Source organism: Trachypithecus francoisi, unplaced genomic scaffold, assembly GCF_009764315.1.
Source record: "Trachypithecus francoisi isolate TF-2019V2 unplaced genomic scaffold, Tfra_2.0 Lachesis_group11, whole genome shotgun sequence".
Lineage (NCBI taxonomy): Eukaryota > Metazoa > Chordata > Mammalia > Primates > Cercopithecidae > Trachypithecus > Trachypithecus francoisi.
The window spans coordinates 10,930,038-10,948,672 of NW_022681456.1; the positions used below are offsets into that span (position 1 = coordinate 10,930,038).

The 18,635-nt window shown below is 44.6% G+C and overlaps 1 protein-coding gene across 13 annotated transcripts in view; it reads left to right on the forward strand.

Annotated features, from left to right (window-relative positions):
* Positions 1-18,635, forward strand: part of CLIP1 (CAP-Gly domain containing linker protein 1) — a 158,378-nt gene that overhangs the window by 94,584 nt on the left and 45,159 nt on the right. For 6 of the 13 annotated variants that reach the window (XM_033220292.1, XM_033220293.1, XM_033220294.1 and 3 more), the window contains 4 exons: positions 3,501-3,666; positions 3,765-3,980; positions 12,473-12,589; positions 14,941-15,047. In XM_033220292.1, the coding sequence (XP_033076183.1) occupies positions 3,501-3,666; positions 3,765-3,980; positions 12,473-12,589; positions 14,941-15,047 (606 nt within the window). Of the gene's footprint in view, positions 1-3,500; positions 3,667-3,764; positions 3,981-7,388; positions 9,920-12,472; positions 12,590-14,940; positions 15,048-18,635 lie in introns of those variants that run through there. The other 7 variants (XM_033220289.1, XM_033220291.1, XM_033220295.1 and 4 more) reach the window with 6 other exon arrangements.

An 18,635-nucleotide genomic window follows, 5' to 3' on the forward strand; every position in this document is an offset into this window, starting at 1 on the left:
TAGTATTATTCCCATTTAAAAGAAAAAGAGGCCAGACACAGTGGCTCACGCCTGTAATCCCAGCACTTTGGGAGGCTGAGGCAGGTGGATCGCCTGAGGTCACCAGTTCAAGACCAGCCGGGCCAACACGGTGAAACCCTATCACTACTAAAAATATAAAAATTAACCAGGCATGGTGGTGTGCGCCCATAATTTCAGCTACTTGGGAGGCTGAGGCAGGAGAATCGCTTGAACCTAGGAGGCGGAGGTTGCAGTGAGCCAGGATCACGCTGCTGCACTCCAGCCTTGACAACAGAGGTAGACTCTGTCTCAAAAAAAATAAATAAGGCCAGGTGCTGTGGCTCATGCCTGTAATCCCTGCACTTTGGAAGGCTGAGGTAGGCAGATCACCTGAGGTCGGGAGTTCAAGACCAGCCTGACTAACATGGAGAAACCCCATCTCTGCTAAAGATACAAAATTAGGCAGGTGTGGTGATGCATTCCTGTAATCCCAGCTACTCAGGAGGCTGAGGCAGGAGAATCACTTGAACCTGGGAGGCGGAGGTTGTGGTGAGCCGAGATTGTGCCATTGCACTCCAGCCTGGGCAACAAGAGCAAAACTCTGTAAATAAATAATAAATAAAAGGGAAGGGAGGGAAACTGAGGCTTACTGAGGTGAAGCCTGAGGTTTCAGATCTGAGCAGTCTGGTCCCAGAGCCCCTCCTGCTCTTAATAACTGCATTGTAGGCCGGGTGCAGTGGCTCACGCCTGTAATCCCAGCACTTTGGGAGGCCAAGGCAGGCGATCACAGGTCAGGAGTTCAAGAACAACCTGGCCAACATAGTGAAACCCTGTCTCTACTAAAAAAATGCAAAAAAAATAGCTGAGCGTGGTGGTGTGCGCCTGTAATCCCAGCTACTCTGGAGGCTGAGGCAGGAGAATCATTTGAATCCGGGAGGCAGAGGTTGCCTTGAGCCAAGATCGTGCCATTGCACTCCAGCCCAGGCAACAGTGCAAGACTCCGTCTCAAAAAAAAAAAAAAAAAAAAAAGAACTGCATTGTACTTCCACAGTGCTGAAGTTTCCTCTGTCTTATTATCTGTTCTTGTCTTTATTTGGAATTCTTATTGCTTTGATCTTTTAATAGCTGTCATATAAAAATCAAAGAATTTATAAGGCAAAGATTTATAAATTAAGTCTGTAGGCATTAGATTTCTACTTCTTAAAAGTGTTAATACCTGCAAAATTCTGTTTATTAAAACATCCAGTCTTTCACCCCCACACAATTCTGTCAGCACTGAGTGGTGGTCAGGCCTTGGTTGGGCAACTTTGGTCAAATTTGACTTGAGGTGGTACTGCTGCCCAGTGGCACCGTGCCTTTGAAGTGGTGGCTTTGAAGTGGTGGCTCAGTGCCTTCAAAATGCTCCATTTTTGTAGGTGTTTTGTGGATATAAAAGCCAGAAGTGCCCTTAAGTTTCCCTCTCGTATCTGTGATTCATCTGATAGTCTCTTTTCTTGGTCAACGTTCCATGTTTTTTTTTTTTTTTTGAGACGGAGTCTCACTCTGTCGCCCTAGCTGGAGTGCAGTGGCGCGATCTCGGCTCACTGCAAGCTCCGCCTCCCGGGTTTATGCCATTCTCCTGCCTCAGCCTCCCAAGTAGCTGGGACTACAGGTGCCCGCCACCTCACCTGGCTAGTTTTTTGTGTTTTTTAGTAGAGACGGGGTTTCACCGTGTTCGCCAGGATGGTCTCGATCTCCTGACCTCGTGATCCGCCTGTCTCGGCCTCCCAAAGTGCTGGGATTACAGGCTTGAGCCACCGCGCCTGGCCGTTTGTTTGTTTGTTTGTTTTTTTTTTGGAGATGGAGTTTCACTCTTGTTGCCCAGGCTGGAGTGCAGTGGCACAATCTTGGCTCACCACAGCCTCCGCCTCCCAGGTTCAAGCGATTCTCCTACCTCAGCCTCTTGAGTAGCTGGGATTATAGGCACGCACCACCATGCCCTGCTAATTTTGTATTTTTAGTAGAGACAGGGTTTCTCCATGTTGGTCAGGCTGGTCTTGAACTCCCGACCTCAGGCGATCCACCCACCTCGGCCTCCCAAAGTGCAGGGATTACAGGCATGAGCCAACATGCCGGCCCCTCATGTTTAATATACATGTTTTTGTTCAACCACATGGTCTCTTTAAAGTAGAACTTCGGGCCGGGCGCGGTGGCTCAAGCCTGTAATCCCAGCACTTTGGGAGGCCGAGACGGGCGGATCACGAGGTCAGGAGATCGAGACCATCCTGGCTAACACGGTGAAACCCCGTCTCTACTAAAAAAATACAAAAAACTAGCCGGGCGAGGTGGCGGGTGCCCGTAGTCCTAGCTACTCGGGAGGCTGAGGCAGGAGAATGGCGTAAACCCAGGAGGCGGAGCTTGCAGTGAGCTGAGATCCGGCCACTGCACTCCAGCCTGGGCGACAGAGCGAGACTTCGTCTCAAAAAAATAAATAAATAAATAAATAAAGTAGAACTTCGAGTTATTGTCATTTTTGTATCTTCTGCCCTCCAGAAGCAGTAGAATGAATTTTTGGCAATCTAGTCTGCTAAAATTTTTAAATACTCATTTCCTTTTTTATTTTATTTTATTTATTTATTTTTTGAGACAGAGTCTCACTCTGTCGGCCAGGCTGGAGTGCAGTGGCGTGCTTTCAGCTCACTGCAAGCTCCACTTCCCAGGTTCATGCCATTCTCCTGCCTCAGCCTCCCGAGTAGCTGAGACTACAGGCGCCCGCCACCATGCCTGGCTAATTTGTTGTATTTTTGGTGGAGATGGGGTTTCACCATGTTAGCCAGGATGGTCTCGATCTTCTGACCTCATGATCCACCCACCTCGGCCTCCCAAAGTACTGGGATTACAGGCGTGAGCCACTGCACCTGACCTCCTTTATTTATTTTCAGTTGAGACGGGGTCTTGCTTTGTTGCCCAGCCTGGACTGCAGTGATGTGATCTTGGCTCACTGCAACCTCTTCCTACCGGACTCAAGCAGTTTTGCTGCCTCAGCCTCCTGAGTAACTGGGATTACAGGCATGCGTCACCACACCTGGCTCATTTTTGTATTTTTAGTAGAGATGGGGTTTCACAATGTTGACCAGGCTGGTCTCGAACTCCTGAACTTAAGTGATCTCATCTTGACCTCCCAGGTTACTGGGGTTATAGGCATAAACCACCACACCTGGCCTCATTTCCTTTAATAAGTTTATTTTTCACTCATTTTTCCTTTTTAAATTATTGACATAAAATAGTAAACCTTCACAATTATAGTAGTTGTTACTGTAAATAATGTATTTGTAACTGTCATAATTGGTAAAATGATTAGACAAAGCATTTTAAAATTTCTTGCCTAGTTCAGATGTTATTAATTACACATAACTTTTAAAAATAATTACTACAGTTATTAGTAGTATATTTTAATATAACTCTTAAATTTAAAACATTCTTATGAAAAATCTGACACCTTATGTTGAAACTTTTTCTAGATATGTAGAAGAATTACAGCTAAAACTTACAAAGGCTAATGAAAATGCAAGTTTTCTGCAAAAAAGTATTGAGGACATGACTCTCAAAGCTGAACAGAGCCAGCAAGAAGCAGCTAAAAAGCATGAGGAAGAAAAGAAAGAATTGGAGAGGAAATTGTCGGACCTGGTAAGGAGAGACTCAGTGGGTCTATTGGCTGGAAAGGAAGGCAAGGGGTAGTACACACATGGGCAGATGACTGATTCCCTCACTCGGGGTCTCTGCAGGAAAAGAAGATGGAAACGAGCCACAACCAGTGTCAGGAGCTGAAAGCCGGGTATGAGAAAGCCACTTCTGAGACAAAAACCAAGCATGAAGAAATCCTACAGAACCTCCGGAAGACGCTGCTGGACACAGAGGACAAGCTGAAGGGCGCACAGGAGGAGAACAGTGGCTTGCTGCAGGAGCTGGAGGAGCTGAGAAAGCAAGCCGACAAAGCCAAAGTACGTGATGCGAGAGAATTTCCTTGTGCTGTAGCTTGCCTGAGCTCTGTGTCAAGGCAGGAAGGGTGCTTAGAAAGCAGCATCCAGTGGGACAAGTTACGATGGCCTCTACAAACGTTACCCTTCTGAGTGCGTGGATGGTACATTACGTTTCCTATGGCTTCAAGTGTTTTATGCCAGCTGCCCTTCCTTCTCAGGGATGGTGATGGCTGCTGGTCTTTCCTGGAATGGAGTGTGTAGCTGTCACCCCCGTGCTGCTTATTTCTCAGCCATCACAAAGGTTCTTACATTGCCTGAGTGCTGCTTGCCTGCTTGTTCCTCTAATATTGGCCATGCTTATTGCCGCCTTGCACTAGGGTTAGGAGAGACATTGCAGTAAAGCAAGAGGCAGAGGTCACATGAAGCAAGCAAGCAAGGAATCAGGACTAGAGAGAGCCTGGCTGGAGGAACAGAGCTCTTCCAGGAAGAGTTAGAATTGAGATCTCCACAGAGGGCTTTTATGTGTCCCCAGGAAGGTGTTATTGACGTGAGCTTATTGATGAGGAAGCTGGATTCAAGGGCAGGGAGGAAACACCCTGTTAGTAGATAGAACAGAACTTGATATGCTGGATTTCATTTTATGGTTTCAGGATTGTATCTTTGCCCAATATATGTTTTTTTCTTTTTCTTTTTTTATAGAGAATGGGGTCTTGCTATGTTGCCCAGGCTGATCTTGAATTCCTGGGCTCAAGCAATCCTCCCATCTTGGCCTCTTAAAGTGTTGGGATTACAGGTGTGAGCCTCCGTGCCTGGCCTGACCAGTATATTTTGTGACTCTGGTGACTTCATGAAGTTCAGCCTTCCCACTATTTAACCTTTTATTGCTCAAAGGAAAGTAAATATTCATCTTTATTTATTTTTAATGTGTTATGGGAGTTTAGTAGAAAGAAATTATAAAAGAGCATATATAGGACTTGAAACCAATCTCATGAAAAGCCTCTTGCTAACTAAGGGGACGTGACATGGTGTGTGTGCACCGTGCATGTCATCTGGGAGGCCCATATTCTCCCTCTTCTACATGCTGATAGTTGAGGATTTCTCTTCTTTCTGTGAAATACCTCCAGTTTTATGAGCCATTTAACACTAGATACAATTCCCAGATCTTTTGTCTTTGTGGTTTCCTTTATCTGTGCAGACTTCAGTTTTTTTTTGTATTTCTTTTAAAATGTTGCAGCCTGAGCAAATCACAGCATTGTAGAAGCTAGTGTAAGGTCTCCTCGGTTTTCATTTGTTTTTTGAGACAAGGTCTTACTTTGTCACCCAGGCTGAGTGCACTGGCACAATCATGGCTCACTGCAACCTCAGCCTCTCGGGCTCAAGTGATCCCCCTGCCTCAGCTTCCCAAGTGGCTGAGACTAAAGGCACGTGCCACTACACATGGCTAATTTTTAATTTTTTTTGTAGAGACAGAGTCTCGCTATGTTGCTCAGGCTGGTGTCGAACCCCTGGATGCAAGCGATCCACCTGCCTCAGCGTCCCAAGGTGCTGGGATTGCAGGTGTGAGCCATTATTCCTGGCCAGTCTCACTAATTTTGTTGGTTGGTTTTGGCAAGGGTCACTGAGTTAAAATGCCAGGACTGTTCCCCTGCAAAGTTGTCTGGTATCTGATTTCAGTGGATCTTAATCAGTCCCAGACTCTTTGGAAAAATCTAATGAAATCTACAGATATTTTTTCAGGAAAGTTTACGTGTGCACTCAACAAGGTTCATGGAGCCCATGAAGCCTCCTTATTCCCTACTTTTAAGAGCCAGTGGGCTATAGCTGTGCTGCCTAATACAGTAGCCACCAGGCATGTGAGGCCATTCAAGTTTAAATTTGTAGCCAGTTCTGGTGGCTCACACCTGTAATCCTAGCACTTTGGGAGGCCAAAGTGAGTGGATTGCCTGGGCTCAGGAGTTAGAGACCACCCTGGGCAACATCATGAGACCCTGTCTCTACTAAAAATACAAAAAATTAATCAGGCGTGGTGGCACGCACCTGTAGTCCTAGCTACTCAGGAGGCTGAGACAGGAGAATCCCTTGAGCCTGGGAGGCGGAGGCTGCAGTGAGCTGAGATGGTGCCACTGCACTCTGGCCTAGGTGACAGAGTGAGACTCTGTCTCAAAAAATAAATAAAAAACCTTAATATGGAAATATATGCAGTCTACATTATTTTCTCTATTTTTGTATATGCTTAAAAGAGGATCGCTTGAACCTGGGAGGCAGAGGTTGCAGTGAGCTGAGATCGCTCTACTTCCTTCCAGCCTGGGCCACAGAGTGAGACTCTCTCCAAAAAATAAATAAATAAATTTAAATTTGTTACATTTTAATTAAAAATTTAGCTCCTTAGTTGCACTCACCACATTTCAGGTGCTCAGGAGTCCTAAGGTCACCATGATGGGAGTGCAAATAAGAACATTTGTATCAGCCGGGCATGGTGGCTCATGCCTGTAATCCCAGCACTTTGGGAGGCCTAGGTGGGTGGATCACTTGGGGTCTGGAGTTTGAGACCAGCCTGGCCAACATGGTGAAACCCTGTCTTTACTAAAATTACAAAAATTAGCCGGGCGTGGTGGCGGAGCCCTGTAATCCCAGCTACTTGAGAGGCTGTGGCATGAGAATGGCTTGAACCCAGAGGCGGAGGTTGCAGTGAGCCAAGATTGCACCACTGCACTCCAGCCTGGGCAATAGAGCGAGACTCAGTCTCAAAAAAAAAAAAATTTATATCATTGCAGAAAGTTCTGGACAGCACTGGTATAGACACTGTGGTCAAATTATAATTCAGTAAATTGAAAAAAAATTTATTCATTTTAGTCACCAAAGCCTAGAAATTAGGCTGTAGTTTTTAAGTTATATGTGATCCTAGGACTAAATCACTCTCAGCCCAGAGGCTGTCCTTAAGTAAGGTCCTGCGGTGAGTTTGGAAGGCAATAGTTTATTTTCCCTTGTTATGCCCCTTCCTTTTTTTTTTTATTAAAATGTACTGACTTTTTGTACTTCTTTTAATTGCGTTTTTAAAAATTCTTCTGTGAATCCTTTCTGCATTCAAAATAATTCGGTAATTGGAATGGCAGGAAAGAATCTTTTGCCCTGTTATTAAAATCAAGCTACTATTTTTATCTTCTAGGTAGCTACTGGGAATAATTTCACAAGTTGTTTCAAAGATAAAATAAGCTAACAGATACAGAAGCACTTTGCAAAGCTACTTTTGACTTATCTTTTTATGGGCTCTGTTTAGTTTCTTTCCCTTGTTATTCAGATAGTTTCTATAAAGTTTATTGTAGAGATTGTAAAGGTTTTATCATTTAGGTTACATTAAGTTATTTGGGCTTGCATTTGTCTGCTTGATTTCATTTTTGTTTCCATTCTTTCCATCTTTTGTTTCTGTAGTCGCTAACTTATTTGTTAACATCAGCCAAAAAAGAAATTGAACTAATGTCAGAAGAGCTGAGGGGTCTGAAATCAGAGAAGCAGCTTCTTTCGCAGGAGGGAAATGATTTAAAGTTAGAAAACGGTTCACTTTTATCCAAGCTTGTAGAATTGGAGGCCAAAATAGCTTTACTTCAGGGAGACCAGCAGAAACTGTGGTCAGTGAATGAAACTCTTAATTTAGAAAAGGAGAAATTCTTAGAAGAAAAGCAAGATGCTGAAAAGCATTACGAGCAGGAACATCTCAATAAAGAAGCTTTGGCTGTTGAGAGAGAGAAATTGCTTAAAGAAATCAATGTTGCGCAGGAAGAACTCTTGAAGATAAATGTGGAGAATGACTCTTTGCAAGCTTCCAAGGTGAGCATGCAGACGCTCATCGAAGAGCTCCAGCTCAGCAAAGATACTTTGATTGCTAAGACTGAGAAGGACCAGGAAGAAAGAGATCACCTGGCAGACCAGATCAAGAAACTTATTACCGAAAACTTCATCTTGGCCAAAGATAAGGATGACATCATTCAGAAGCTGCAGAGCTCTTATGAGGAGCTAGTCAAAGATCAGAAAGCTTTGGTACAGGAGATTGAAGATCTCACAGCTGAGAAAAAGTCAGCTTTAGAGAAACTGTCCAATCTCGATAACACGTGCATAGCCTTAAAGGTAGAACGAGATAATGCTCTTCAGAACAACAGAGATCTGCAGTTAGAGACGGACATGCTGCTGCACGATCAGGAAAAGCTGAATGCCAGCCTCCAGGCCGCTCTCCAGGTCAAACAGCTGCTCCGCTCAGAAGCCAGTGGGCTCCGTGCACAGCTGGATGATGCCAGCAAGGCCCTGAGGAAGGCAGAGCTGGAGACCATGCAACTCCAGGCCACAAACACAAGCCTCACGAAGCTCTTGGAGGAAATTAAGGCCAGGCGGGCAGTCACAGACTCTGAGTGCATCCAGCTTCTGCATGAGAAAGAAACCTTGGCTGCCTCCGAGAGAAGGCTCTTGGCTGAGAAAGAGGAACTTTTAAGTGAAAATAGAATCATCACTGAAAAACTCCACAAATGCTCAGAAGAGACTGCCCATACTGAGATGAGCCTGAATGAGAAGATCACTTACCTGACTTCCGAGAAGGAGATGGCTTCTCAGAAAATGACTAAACTTAAAAAGCATCAGGATAGTCTCTTGAAAGAAAAATCTGCACTGGAAACCCAAAATGGAGTTTTACTTGCAGAGAGAGAGAATTCCATCAAAGCCATAGGAGACCTCAAAAGGCAATGTGATCAAGAGTCTGCAAACAGAAGGATAATTGTGCAAGAGAATATGAAACTCCTCGGTAATATTGACGTTCTGAAGAAGGAGCTTCAAGAGAGAAAAGAGGAAAACCAAGAACTAGTGGCCAGCAAGTGCGACCTCTCTTTGATGCTGAAAGAGGCTCAAAATGCCAAAAAGAATCTGGAAAAAGAACACACTCACATATTGCAAGCAAAGGAGAGTTTGGATGCTGAACTTAACACGTGTTGTTCCCAGAAGAACATTTTGCTGAGAGATAGCTTGAACCTGCAAGAAGAGTGTCAGAAATTAAGCGAGGAGATCCAGGAAATGCAGCGGTCCTTAATCCTGGAACAGGAAGCCAGAGCAAAGGAGAAAGAGGCATCCTTGTACGAAAACAATCAACTTCACGGGAGGATGGTGCTCCTGGAGCAGGAGGTGGAGGAGTTAAGAGTGGGTATCGAGGAGCTGCAGTCCGAGAAGTTTGTGCTACTTCAAGAGAAGACCAAATCGGAGCAAGAAGTGGCAGAGATAATCGAGGAGAAGGAGCTGTTGACTGCAGAAGCAGCTCAACTTGCTGCCCATATAAAGACTCTGAAAAGTGATTTTGCTGCCTTGTCCAAATCCAAGGCAGAACTGCAGGAACTGCATAGCTGCCTCACCAAGATTCTGGATGACCTTCAGCTGAACCATGAGGTGACCCTGGCGGAAAAAGCCCAGGTGATGCAAGACAACCAGAACCTCCTGGCTGAGAAGAGTGAAATGATGCTGCAAAAGGATGAGCTCCTGAAGGAGAAGGAAACGCTGGCAGAAAGCTACTTCATCCTTCAGAAAGAGATCAGCCAGTTGGCCAAAACCAACAGTCACATTTCAGCCAATCTCCTAGAATCTCAAAATGAAAACCGTACTTTGAGGAAAGACAAGAACAAGCTTACTCTTAAAATTAGAGAGCTCGAGACTCTTCAGTCATTTACGGTAAAGTGAGAGGGTCAAGTATTGAGCACCCAGACTGTTTACTAACACTGTGCACTAACTCAAGTGGTCTAGGTCATCTTTCTTCATTTCTGCTTATGGCAATCCACCTCATTAAGTCAGTTGCTTATATGTCTCAAGCTGTTCGTTACAGTCTGAAAGGGGGGATTCTTTACTAAGTATCTCACTGTAGTAGTCTCTCCCCATTTGAAAAAAATTGCAAACTGTGAATAAAAATGATTTATTTTTTAATTTAAGGAGAAACTTTGTGAAAAAGCTAACTGTGGTTTCTTAAAGGCTTAAGAGCAATAGTGAAATAAGGCCGGGCGCAGTGGCTCACGCTTGTAATCCCAGCACTTTGGGAGGCTGAGGTGGACAGATGGCTTCTGTCCAGGAGTTTGAGACTAGCCTGGACAACATGGCAAAACCCTGTCTCTACAAAAAATGCAAAAATTAGCTGGGCATGGTGACACATGCCTATAGTCCCAGCTACTCAGGAGGCTGAGATGGGAGAATTGCTTGAGCCCAGGAGGCAGAAGTTGCAGGAAACCGAGATCATGCCATTGCACTCCAGTCTGGGTGACAGAGCAAGACCCCATCTTAAAAAAAAAAAAAAGCAGCTGGGCGTGGTGGCTCACGGAGGCCGAGGCGGGTGGATCATCTGAGGTCAGGAGGTCAAGACCAGCCTAACCAACATGGTGAAACCCCGTCTTTACTAAAAATACAAAAATTCGCCAGGCGTGGTGGCATGCACTTACAATCCCAGCTACTCAGGAGGCTGAGGCAGTAGAATCACTTGAATCCAGGAGATGGAGGTTGCAGTGAGCCGAGGTTACACCATTGCACTCCAGCCTGGGCAACAAGAGTGAAAAAATCTGTCTCAAGAGAAAAAAAAAAAGCAATAAATTGGCGCATATTGAAATATAGGGTCTTCTGTTTGGCTTTTAACTCTTTCATTGTGTCTATCTATTTGGAGTTGGAAGATTCCGTTAAAATCTTCATGGCTGATAATTGGATAGGGAAAATTGCAGAATTTTCATAAACTTTATTAGACCAATAAATTATAAACAAGTGCCTAAAAGAAATTTATTTGTTTGTTTATTTATTTATATTTTTAAAGACAGAGTCTCGCTGGGCGCAGTGGCTCACGCCTGTAATCCCAGCAGTTTGGGAGGCTGTCGCAGGTGGATCAGGAGATCAGGAGATGAAGACCGTCCTGGCCAACGTGGTGAAACCCCGTCTCTACTAAAAATATAAAAATTAGCAGGGTGTGGTGGTGTGGGCCTGTAGTTCTAGCTGCTCAGAAGGCTGAGGCGGGAGAATCACTCGAACCAGGGAGGCGGAGGTTGCGGTGAGCTGAGATTGCACCCCTGTACTCCAGCCTGGTGACAGAGTGAGACTCGTCTCAAAAAAAAAAAGAGAATCTCGCTCTGTCACCCAGGCTGGAGTATAGAGTATAGTGGTGTGACCTTGGCTCACTGCAACCTCTGCCTCCCGGGTTCACGCGATTCTCCTGCCTCACCCTCTTGAGTAGCTGGGACTACAGGTGCATGCCGCCACACCTGGCCAAGCTTTGTATTTTTAGTAGGGACTGGGTTTCACCATATTGGCCAGGCTGGTCTCAAATTCCTGACCTTGTGATCCACCTGCTTTGGACTCCCAAAGTGCTAGGATTACAGGCATGAGCCACTGTGTGTGACCTGTTTATTTATTTATTTTTTTAGAAGTGGGAATCTTGCTGTGTTGCCCAGACTGCTCTCAACCTCCTGGGCTCAAGCAATGCAATCCTCCTATCTCAGCTCCCTGAGTAGCTGGGACTATAGGCACATGCCACCACGCCTAGCTATATTTTCATTTATTTTTATATCTAACTTTTTTTTTTTTTTTGAGATGGAGTCTGGCTGTGTTGCCAAGCTGGAGTGCAGTGGTGCAATCTTGGCTCACTGCAACCTCCGCCTCCCAGGTTCTTGCCATTCTCCTGCCTCAGCCTCCCGAGTAGCTGGGATTACAGGCGCCCGCCACCACGGCCAGCTAGTTTTTTGTATTTTTAGTAGAGATGGGGTTTCACCATGTTGGTCAGGATGGTCTCGATCTCTTGACCTCGTGATCTGCCCGTCTCGGCCTCCCAAAGTGCTGGGATTACAGGCGTGTGCCACTGCGCCCGGCCTATATCTCACTTTTTATAATTAATTTTGATAGCAGCTAAGAACTTGTCTCCATATGCATCTTTTTATTCACAGCCGTGTTTTTATTCATTACCCACAACTTGCATTAAATACTTCTCATTAAACACTTGGGCCTCATGTTAGAAGTGCCCAAATAATTTTTATATTTATTTGAAAAATTCTCAGCCTAAATTTGAGTGACTTTAAAAGCCCCAGATTTGAAATAGCAAGGATAGTATTTTAAACTTATAATAAAAAATATGATTCCAAGAAATTCAGCTATATTAGGATGTTATTCATTGTTACCTCCGAACAGTCTCTCAAACTTAAGTCAGAATGAAGGGAGCATGCTTGCTAGTGTCATTTGGAACTTTCATTGGAAGATGTATGTTTAGAGGTTCTGAAAACATGCAAATTGCATAACAATTGACATTCAAAAATGGCAGGAAAGAGTCTGCATATTCTACTTTAGAGTAAAGACCTTTCCTGTCCTGGTCTGTCTGTTTCAGCACTGGATTGGTGACTGATTCACCCTCTGTGTGCCTCCCATACCCACACAGACACTGAGTGCTGCCTGGACAGCACAGCCCGATCCTCACCTAACGGTGTTGGCGAGGGGTGTCCTCATTTCTCACAGTGTTTCCTTGTATTTAGGCTGCTCAAACAGCAGAAGATGCCATGCAGATAATGGAACAGATGACCAAAGAGAAGACTGAGACTCTGGCCTCCTTGGAGGACACCAAGCAAACAAATGCAAAACTACAGAATGAAGTAATCAGATTTAAATAGTTTTTTATACAAAGAACAGCTTACCAACTTCATGGAATGTTTGATCACTAACTCAGGATTGCTTATGTTTTTGAAGTATGACCTTACACAGGTTTGAAATGCATTCCAGAGTCATGATAATCTTAAATAAAGTATATCACTTCATTACTTATTAGGATCAACTTTACAAATTGAGGAAAAAACCCTAATAGTGTGGCTTTCTCAGATGACTATTTAGTGATAGCACTAGTGAGAGGAGGTACTGATGGCCTGCTCTAGCTTTTGTATCCTTTATCTTACATCACACACATCGTTTTTTCTCTTCCCTTTCCCAACTTGGAGCCACTAAGTTGCGTTCCTCAGCCCTGAGTCTGATGTAGGCCTTTTCTTGGCCCATTTCAGTACTGATTTCCTTTTGTGTCATCTTGAATGAGTCACTTTTGGAGCAGGGACAAATATGTGACGTCAAGATATTTTGATTCTGTCCACAAGTAGCGTTTCTCCTCCTCTTTGGATTTCCCTGCTCCCACCCTCCCAGCTCATACCAACCCTTTGTTTGGAAGGCTGTTATCTAAATCCTAAGCCGACTGACGCACCAAAATGGTTATGTGAAGTCCTGTGCAACTTCAGATGCTTTTTTCGTTGTTGTTGCTTGTTTTTTGTTTTGTTGTCATTGTTGTTTTGAGACGGAGTCTTGCTCTTGTTGCCCAGGCTGGAGTGCAAAGGCACGATCTCGGCTCACTGTAGCCTCCGCCTCCCGGGTTCAAGTGATTCTTCTGCCTCAGCCTCCTGAGTAGCTGGGATTACAGGTGCCCGCTACCACGCCTGGCTAATTTTTGTATTTTAAGTAGAGACAGGATTTTGCCATGTTGGCCAGGCTGTTCTTGAACTCCACCTCGTGATCTTTGCCCGCCTTGGCCTCCCAAAGTGCTGGGATTACAGGTGGGAGCCACCACGCCCGACCCAGATGCTTTTAAAAGTAATAGGCAGGTAAGACATTAAGGAAGGAAATCAAGGGGGAGGCGGTGGCCAAACTGAGGAGCCAGTGTCAAGACTAGGCCTTCTCATTGTGGAGGTCAAGGATCAACTTCTCAAAGGAGATGAACATTTGGAGGTAATGATATGGTAAATAACAACACTTCACGTAGAAGGAAGCACATTTATAGAACTGACAATCCTAAGAGAAGATGACTTAAGCTAAAAATATAAAAGCATTAAAAAATCATAGCTGTTAATCAAAATTAGAAGCTGAGAGGATTTTAGGGAATGTGTCTAACCTGCAGCAGTGGAACCAGGGGGAACTGTTTTGTACTGTAACAGATCCCTTGGTGTCTGTTACAGCCGGAATTCAGGGTTGGATGAACCATGTTTTCAGACACATTGTGATATTTTATTTTTCTTGTTTTGTTAATCTGGAATGTTAGGTGTTAAAAGGAAGATGGTAGTTGTAAAACTAGCAAGACACTTTCTAGGACTCCTGACTGGTGGCATGGGGCATGGCAAAAGGAGATAGCGCCCTCTTCTGCCTGTAGGAGACAACTTCTCAAGGCCCAGAAAGCCAGCATGGCCCCAGGAGCCACCTTGAGGCATGGAGGCCCACATTAGCTGCCATCCTTGGTGGTGGCTCCGCACCTAGAGCTCCAGCCACTTGCCACAGCCTATGATCAGTCACATCCCCACTCATCTCAGTGACAGCTCTGGCTTTCCACCAAGGGCCAGGCCCTCCGCTGGCTGCATCCCCGTGGGCCAATGATGGAGCCAAATGGGTGTAAGTGCTCTTCAGTCCCACGACGTGACTTTTTCCTCTTCAGGTTCAAGTTCAAATGGGTAACTAAATTTTTTTCCAATCTACAAATAATTTTGATTCAAATAAATAATTTTTGTAATGAGGACTGTGTAAATCTGGTACTGACACCGAACAATATCATATCCTAAATCACTAATCTTTGGGGAAAGAAAGGGGTTTCTTTCCATTACGAAGAATAATCCTTGCTGATGTCATTGCTTTGCATTTTATTTCTTGTTTTTAATGAATCATATTTGAATAGCAAGTTCCGTGATAAGTGCTGAGAATTGTACACAAGATGAAAGAAAACTTTACTTCTGTGTAGCAATTTAGTTGGACATTTTGGCCAGGTGTACAGGATATGTCAGACTAAATGTTAAGGAGGAGGTTTGCAGTTTGTAATAGACTTGTCATTTGTAATCTCTTCACCCAGGTGACTTTTTTTTTTTTTTTTGCAAGTGACTAATTTCATCTGTCTTTTCAGTACACACTTTCATGAATAATTTGTTCATTCATGTCATTGGAAAATGAAATAATTTCATCAAGCTTTTTTCTCTTGGTCTTTAAGTTGGACACACTTAAAGAAAACAACTTGAAAAATGTGGAAGAGCTGAACAAATCAAAAGAACTCCTGACTGTGGAGAATCAAAAAATGGAAGAATTTAGGAAAGAAATGTAAGTTTTTCTCCTTTGAGAAAAAAATATGGAATTTATTTTAAATTGAAAACGTGAAAACACAATGCTAATTATTTAAAAAATATTTGAGAAGCACATAAATGTATGCCAACTCTATTGCATACCCTAGAAGTAACATCAGTAACTGCTGTTAAGTCAGAACCACAGCTGAGTTAAAGGATCAGAGTGAAATGTGTACTGGCTGATAAGTTAAGCTGGGGATTCAGATGTGATTTTGGGCTGGGTGTGGTGGCATGTGCCTGTTATCCCAACACTGGGAGGCTGAGGTGGGTGGATCACTTGAGCCCAGGAGTTTGAGACCAGCCTGGACAACACAGCGAAACCCTGTTTCTACAAAAAATATAAAAATTAGTTGGCTATGGTGGTGCATGCCTGTTTGCCAATTACTCGGGAGGCTGAGGTGGGAGGATCACTTGAGCCCGGCAGGTTCAGGCTTCAGTGAGCTGTAATCGTGCCACTGCACTCCAGCCTGGGTGACAGAGTGAGATCCTGTCTCAAAAAAAAAAGAAAAGAAGTGACTTGAAAGCCTTGAAAGTACAAGCAGAATGTTAACATTTGGTCTTGAACTTCTGACCTCAAGTGATCCTCCCGCCTCAGCCTCCCAAAGTGCTGGGATTACAGGCATGAACAACTGCACCTGGCCAGCCAATCTTAACATTTGGAAATGTCAGACCCTTTATTAGCAAGTCCCTCAAAACTCTTTTTATAGTAAAAAAAAAAAAAAAAAAAAAAAGAGTAATCAAACCATCTGGCATGCAAATGAAATGACCAGCATTTTGGAAGACTTTAAAATTAAGATTTACACATCAGTTTGTTACATGGTTTCAGGCAGACAGACTGTTCATACTTCCTTTGTTGATGCTAACTCAGTTCTTGCCTTTCAAGTCTGGCTAGTGTAGTTATTAGAGATTGGCATTTTCTGACATTTTAAAGGATGGTTCCAGTGTAGATTTCCTTTGGTCTTCTGTTAACTACACTATATCAACTGTATTAACCTAAAACCCTAAAGCTAATTCACCTGGTGAGCATTTGAGTGTGTCTGTTTCTTTCATGGGAGGTACAGTTAAGGTAGGAAGGATAAGAAGGTGAGTATATATGGTCCCTGCCCTTTAAGGGTTTGTCTTTTATTTCCAATGCTAATACATAGATGAGATTCAAACAAAAACAAAAGCATCAGTTCCAAACTGCTGTTTTAAGTCACCGTCCTCAATACTATTTGTTGATTGAGCTTGGATTAAGCTAGCACATGTGTGGTTCTTCTGAGAATTTAAAAATTTTCCTGGGAAGAATCTGATCTGAGCTGCTCCTGCGAGGAGATGTACAGCTTGTGATGTCAGTGATTTTCTTCCTCGGTCCCAGTTTAAATGGCGGGTCTCTAGATGATGGGATTATGTTTAAACAGTTCCAACTATTTCACTTATGCAGATTTATACATTTACAATTATGATTATGGTCATCAGGGGAGGCTTCAATTTCCTTGGCCTGCCAACATCAAATGACAGAAGATGGGTCACCATGACAGGAAAAACAAAGTCATTTGTTGTAATGTGACAGTTCTGTTCATTCAGGAAGTGGGGTGCAGGTACAGCTTAGGATTTCTTTTCTTGGTGGCATGAGTCATTTTGCAAACCTGGAGGGCTTTGGGGCATCAGGTTGAATTCCTGCGATGTGTCCCACGGGCAGCTGGTGAGGGAGTGTGTGAACTGCCATGGGAGACTCCCTCTCCAGCCTCTGCTGCCATAATCCCACCGTCGAGCTCCCTGGGTCCTACTAGGTGATGGAGGGGCAGGGCCAAGTGGACCTGGCCAAGAGGGTTTGTGGGGTTTAGATAAAATTCCACTTTCCTGCAGTACTACTTACGAGTCCTTTGTTGTTTTTATTTGTTTGTTTGTTTGCTTCTCAGACAGTCTCACTCTGCTCCCCAGACTGCAGTGTAGTGGTGTGATCTCTGCTCACCATGATGTCTGCCTCCTGGGTTCAAGCAATTTTCGTGCCTCAGCCTCCCAAGTAGCTGGGATTACAGGCGTGCGCCACCATGCCCAGCTAATTTTTTTGTACTTTTTTTTTTTTTGAGATGGAGTCTCACCCTTTAGCCCAGTCTAGAGTGCAGTAGTGCAATCTCGGCTCACTGCAACTTCTGCCTCCCGGGTTCAAGCGATTCTCCTGCCTCAGCCTCCCGAGTAGCTGGGATTACAGGTGCCTGCCACTACGCCCATCTACTTTTCATATTTTTAGTAGAAACGGTTTCATCATATTGGCCAGGCTGTACTTGAACGCCTGACCTTGTAATCTGCCCGCCTCAGCCTCCCAAAGTGCTGGAATTACAGCCGTGATCTACTGCGCTTGGCCATTTTTTTGTATTTTTAGTAGAGATGGGGTTTCACCATGTTGGCCAGGCTGGTCTTGAACTTCTGGCCTCAAATGATCTGCCCACCTTGACCTCCCAAAGTGCTGGGATTACAGGCGGGAGCCACTGCGCCCGGCTCTTAGGAGTCTTTTGTTGTGGTCATTACTAGTATTCCAGTGAGATCACCCTTTAATGTTCAGAGTCCTCACTGAATCCTGTCATGTCACCTACCCTCAGTGTGGCGTTGATTTCACCCTTATGAAGACAAATAGTTTTTTGGTGGTGGTGTTTTTGTTTTTTTGAATGGAGTGCAGGGGCATGATCTTGGCTCACCGTAACCTCCGCCTCCTGGGTTCAAGTGATTCTCCTGCTTCCGTAGCTGGAATTACAGGCACGCACCACCACGCCCAGCTAATTTTGTATTTTTAGTAGAGACGGGGTTTCTCCATGTTGATCAGGCTGGTCTTGAACTACCAACCTCAGGTGATCCGCCCTCCTCAGCCTCCCAAAGTGCTGGGATTACAGGCATGAGCCACCGCTCCTGGCCAGGCGACATAAGTTGTTTTTGTGACCTCCTCCTTTGAATTATTCCATTGGCTAATAAAAGCTTAGCTGAGATAGTGGCTCCAGCTGCTGTCATGCTAACCCTAGCCTGTGCTGAGCTGTTCCTGGTGCTGCACTCCCCAGACCTCTGATCCCTGAACATATTCGGGTGGGGAGGAACCGAATCCCAGGGCAGAAAGAGCCTGAGCTGCTTTGGATTTTGTACCTTTTTTCTGCCCCAGCAGACCTGAGGGAATCACATCTTCCTGTTAGTGACTTGGCACAATATGCCTGGGACTGTTCACGGAAGGGAGGAACGCTGGTAGCATTCCATGGAAGCCAGCGCAGGAGGTATGGGGAGTAGGTTGAAAAAACTCCTGCCCCTGATGACCAGTGGCCCCCTGGTCAGATTTCCAGGGCCTTCTGCTGTAAGAGGACTGTGTAATGAGCACAGTGCTTCTCAAAACAAAGCAGTCACTTTGCTCCTCCTTAGTCTTATTCCTCAGAGCTCAAAGCTGGAGAATGAGCAGCCACTTACTTCTTCCGTGGTTTCATGTGTGTGGGGTTTTGCATGTCCTCTGGAGCTTCTTTGGTGTTTCTCTTCACCTAATAGGACTGTGGTTCCTGGAGAAAAAGGGGACCAATATAGACACAGGGTTTCTTTTTTTTTTCTTTTT